Consider the following 5,772-nt stretch of genomic DNA (forward strand, 5'->3'; position numbering starts at 1 on the left):
CATTTTAATTTTATTCTCAACAGAAGATACCTTTAAGTTTAAACTTATATCTATTATTCTTATCATATAGATAATAATAGAATGTTTATTTTGTTTTTTTAATTACTTTCAGACTGCGGTTTCACTCGTGTGGTTCTTGTTCCCGTAGGGATACGGGGATAAAAAAGCCTATTGCACTTGGGAATAGCAAAGGTAACAGTGAAAGAATTTTTCAAATCGGTTCAGTAGTTTCAGAGCCCAATGCAAACAAACAATCCGATCTTTCCTCTATAAAATATTAGTATTCACTAGCAGACGCCCGCGACATCGTCCAAGTGAAATCACAAGTCCAGTTGTTCACAAATCCCGCGGGAACTATTGATTTGTTCATGATAATAAAAAGTATATATATATCTCTCTCTCTCTCATCTTCTAGTGAAAGTTCTATGGAAATCGGTTTAGTCGTTCCAGAAAAACGTAAATACAGACGACAGATTGTTTGTTATTTTGGTATCATAACTATGAGCACTTGAGAAAAAATTTTAACAAAAAAAATACAACCGACTTCAAAACCTAAAAACGCACCCACTAAACTAAAAAGCGAAAAATAACATCATAATATGTTCTACCTGCTGATCAGTGTGAAGGCGGTGCTAAGCCGGTGATGTATTAATTCAAGCCATGTGAGAATATCTTATAGATTTAGATTTTGCAGACAGTGTTGTTACATGTCAGAAATACTTTATGTTAATAATATGTGTATTAATTGATGATTCACGCACATACAATCTTTTAATGTGGAAATAATTAATATATAGCTACTTGACAGTCTTGACACTCACAAAACATCGCAATTTTCAAAATCGGTTCGGTATATTCAGAGATTACCTCTACAACCTCACAAAAGCGTTTAGTTTTTAATAGAGCTTTTTTTCAGGTAAGTCCCATTATATGTTTAGAGTTTTCAAACATAATATTTTTAGCAGGTTTTATTGTGAATGCCGTATTAATGACCTATAGAATATGTTTTAAACAACTCTAACCACAAGAAGTCATAATCTGTGGTTAAAAGAAATAGCAAGTCTAGAAGCCAAAGCTATGCAGCGCTCAGTCAGTTAAAAGTTAAAACTGTCAGTCAGTGTCAAAGTTGGTGGTCAGTGTCAGACGTCAGTGTCATGAGTTCCTACTTTTATTTTTTAGGTTAAGTTACAAAAACAAACAAAACAATCAAAATGTTCAGAAAAATCAGATTCTCACAATTATCGCTGTATTTCAATTATTCTACAAGAGTAGAAATTGATGCGGGCTTACGCGAAGGTTTCGATAAACAGGAGTACAAGCCAAGAAAACATCCCGGCAGGTCGCAGGTCAAAACCGCAACTCTCCCACCAGATATACAAACGGCTATAAAAGTTATTCTACAAGACTCCGGCGCTAAAGCATACCACCAAGACAGTGTGAAATTAAACAACTATATCCATTCGCGTTTGCTTCCACCAGAAGATGAAGAAATTCGAAATAAGGCATCAAAAATCCACCAGGCTGTCTCGAAAAAGGTTTTTTCAAAAATTGGCCAAGAACCCACACAAGAAGAGTTGCAAACTTGTAATAGGAAGATAGACACGACAGTGTACAACGTTTTAAAAAAAAACGTTTATCGTTGGGGCAACATATCGTACGATAAAGCGACTTCACTGCAATACCTTATGGCGAGAGCTCCTTCAGAATATGCTATCCTGGTACGTATTCTAGATGAAATTAGACGAAGATTACCAGATTATAAGCCTAGAAGCTTCTTTGACTTCGGCTCTGGGATCGGTACGGGAACGTGGGCAGTCAATACATACTGGAAAAATGACATATTCGAATATTTTACAGTTGACACTTCAACACATATGAACGACTTGGCCAGACTCATTTTGTGTCAAGGCAGAGACAATGTAGCGATGCCGTTCAAATCATATTTCCAAAGACAATTCCTGCCAGCATCAGCAGATTTGAAATATAATATTGTTCTATCAGCGTTCACATTATTTGAAATGCCAAGTATGCAGAGCCGATTAGAAACAATACAAAAATTGTGGAACAAAACTGAAGATTTTCTAATTGTCGTTGAACAGGGCACTAATGCTGGATTTCGAGTTATAAACGAAGCTAGAGAATTCATACTCAATAGTGAGGAAAAAGGTTATGCGTTTGCTCCGTGTCCAAACAATAATGTATGCCCAAGATATTTAGAGTTTGAGACACCATGTAACTTCTTAATGAAATTTGAAACGTTAGGTTTTCCGTCGAAAAAGGAAATTATGGCTGATTTGTACTCTTATATAATTTTAAGGAAAGGTGATAGACCGCAAGATGATCCTCAGTGGCCCAGAATAGTCCGAGCACCCATAGTTAGATCAGGTCACACAATATGTCGGCTTTGTACAAAGAATGGTGAATTGAAGGAAGTTATTTTCTCCAAAGGAAAGCATGATCAAGCAACGTATCGATGTGCGCGGTCCAGCAATTGGGGTGACACATTACCTGTTCAATAAAATTCAATCAATTTACACAATTTTTTATTTCTGTGTACCAAGATTTAGTAGTAGGATAATGTTTTTATTTTTAACTAAAGATTTATAAATAGATACCAGGGGCGATGGTTCCTAACAACCCATTTCCTATCAGGTTACTTTTTAAAAATTCCTGAGTTTTACGGACTGTGTTTTTGACTGAATATGTTAAATTATGTAAATTTAATGTACTCAGTCAAAAACATATTTAGACTAATAAACCAACCAATGGCTATGTTGTCCCGCAGCATACACTATGTACGTCTCAATAACTACGCCTGAAAAGTGAAAGGTGCGCAACTGAGGAGCAGCAAGCCACGGCGTGCACATACGTGTGGGCTAGGGTGCGCCCACACTCATGAGCACGCTGTTGGCGGCAGCGTACTGTGAAAGGTGCGCAGAATAGGTTGCGCACAAAAAACGTAACGCTGTCATTTTGAAATTCGTTCGTCAAAATTTACTGCCCATATTTTTTTCCATAATTCTTATGGAGTAAACTCCAATAAACTCCAAAAAATTACTGATGTTCACATAATTTAGGAAAAATATTTCCAAATATTCTAAAATCTCTGGACCCCGTGATAACTTTTTGTGCATCTTAAAATCCCAGATAAAAATTCTAAATTCCCTAATATAAGAACATAATTTTCCTTTTGTGCCTGCATATCGTTGCTCTTTAAGCAATGGTTTTCTACTAATCATGTGGACTACAGTGTTACCAACTCTCCAAAATATTTATCCCTAAAGTTTGTGTCAAAAACCCCTAAAATTGCCTTAATTATTGAGTTTCCCCCTAAAAAATATAAATTCATAATAATTTAGAAATAATATGCTGTAATATATTTCAAAAGTCTATATTTAATACAGACAAAATATTACGTCTTTATCTGAAGATTCAGATTTTTTGAAATACATGTTGACAATGAATAAATTTAACAATTTTTTTTATTCGATAAAAATTGTTGCCAGTTGCCTCAGAGTGGTTGTAGAATAACGTAATAAATGTCGTTATAAGTCGCTAGGTCAAGAAAGAAATATTAAAATTATCTTCATTTTAAAAATATTGAAGAGTCAAAAAATCCCTGAAAATACCCCTAAAAATTTCAGACCCCTAAAAAATCCCATTTCACTTATTTGCCCCTTAAATCTGGGGGGAAAACCCCTAAGTTGGGAACCCTGGTGGACTACGTAATTTTCCTTCAACCATTACATTAAAAAAATACAGTAATGTACATTTTGCGTCACTGGTTTAAGTATTTAACAAATCTGGTCAAAATGACTAATTTGACGCATTTCAGTCGACTATGTATGTACCTATGTAAAATCCCACCTTTTGATAATAATTATTGTAAACTATATGAAAATTCAAATTACGTATGCAACTGTATTGAATTGTTATTTTTCCTCTACCACGCGTTTTCACTATGTGTGTCATTCTCGAAAACAAAACACTAACAATCATCTGCGGGGGATGGAAGATCACGTGAACAAAGTGACATAAAGTAATACTTAGTGAAAGACTTTAGACTAGGCGAAGCCAAAAGTAGGGTAATGATTTTGACCGTCTAAGTATGTTTGTATGCACCACAGTAGCGCATAAACTCAGAACCGATTTAACGAATGAGGTGTCAAAAGATTTGTAATAATGGCCCGGGTGACATGGGCTATTTAAATTTTATACGACGGAATTTAAACGTCAGTTTCTAACCTCGAAAAAAATTTAGTAGGATAATCATCCCATGTTTCGATTTCTGTTGTACACGGTAATTACAAAATACTATGATGTAGATATTGCACAGCTAAAGTGTTTTTCAGATAGCATGGGTACGGTGACAGTCGTCTGTATGACGTTCGTAATACGTACTATTATCGTGAATCTCTCTAACTTTCAAGAGTTAAACGAACTGTCATCGCACTATTCTACATAAAACGAACTGTAGTGTGTATAATGCCTGATGGAGGAACGGAAAAGTATTAAATAAAAACAAAGTTTTGAAAATATAACCGGACTACGTCCTCGTCTAAAAAGGACGAATCGATGTTTGAATGTTTTCATACTCCATACTGTGACATTCGAATTTCTAAGAAATTGAAACAGCGCCATCTTGTGGCAATACTGCACAACTGTTTCAATTTCTTACAAATTCGCGTTTACGGTTACGCGATAATACATAGTATGAAAACCAAAGAGTATATTAAGTATATAGGAATACAAAAACATTGTCAACTGCCACTAGGCACACTGATAGTAATCGAGATGTGTTACTAATTTATGTACCTACTCGTATCTATAAAAATGGGGACGGGTTGTTAATCCTAGTTACAAATTGGTTACGACATAGATAAAGTAGGTATTGATTGTCGTACAGTACTAATAGTCTATCAGAGATTTTTTTCTGATTGTGTAAGGCTCCTCAATGCAGTGCCGGATTTACAAATTTGCTGCCGCTGTCCTATTTTTTGCCGCCCTTTCTATTTCTAGTTACCAGTTAACCTAATTCGCAAGAATATTAATTAATTACATTTAATTCTTTTTGTATAGGCAATGCTAGCTGGCACCGCGCGGTTTCACTTTAGGAATACTGGGATAATATATAGCGTATAGCCTTCCTCAAAAAATGCTAATGCTATCTAACACTTAAAGAATTTTTCAAATTTATACCATTAAATAAATGGTCTAAGAAGCAATGTAATGTTGTTTTTCATTATTTCTGTAAGATATTTTTGGGTCAAATTTGCGGCCCCCTAAAAAATGCCAAATAAGCTCCAGCCTAGCCTGCTGGTAAATCCACCACTGTCTACCAGTTTTTTTTTCTGATTGCGTAAGTCTCGTAGGCTCAATGGGACCTCAGCTGCGTTACCAGGGGTTTTGGGAGAGAAGAAGAAGCACAGAAGCATCACCTGATAAGGCCCGAAGGCAGGCCGACCGACTCTCTTCCGTGAGACTCGGACCTCGGGGTAGAGGACCGTTCTAGAAGGGTATTTTGTTCTGAGTATTTATGGTTAACTAGTCTACCAGAGTTTGTTCTACCTGGTACCATTACGATTGTGTTAATTCTAAACAAATATTAAACTAGAGAGCAAATAGTAGGGGATTTCCACCGTTATATTATCGTCGATAAACCCACGCGATGTTCAGTTCAGTTTATACACGAGAGCATAATGAGCAAGTTTAATGTGCAGTTAGCTTTTATTATATTTTTTTTCGTTCTGAAACTGTGCAACGAGGTCGATG

The 5,772-nt window shown here is 35.7% G+C and overlaps 1 protein-coding gene across 1 annotated transcript; it reads left to right on the forward strand.

The window, feature by feature from the left end:
- Positions 1-1,127: 1,127 nt before the first annotated feature.
- On the forward strand, positions 1,128-2,539 carry LOC128199606 (methyltransferase-like protein 17, mitochondrial). The gene has a single exon (XM_052889826.1). The coding sequence runs from the start codon at positions 1,212-1,214 to the stop codon at positions 2,517-2,519; it is 1,308 nt and encodes a 435-aa protein (XP_052745786.1). The 5' UTR covers positions 1,128-1,211; the 3' UTR covers positions 2,520-2,539.
- The last annotated feature ends 3,233 nt before the right edge of the window (positions 2,540-5,772 follow it).

Source organism: Bicyclus anynana, chromosome 26 (assembly GCF_947172395.1).
Source record: "Bicyclus anynana chromosome 26, ilBicAnyn1.1, whole genome shotgun sequence".
NCBI classification, from domain to species: domain Eukaryota; kingdom Metazoa; phylum Arthropoda; class Insecta; order Lepidoptera; family Nymphalidae; genus Bicyclus; species Bicyclus anynana.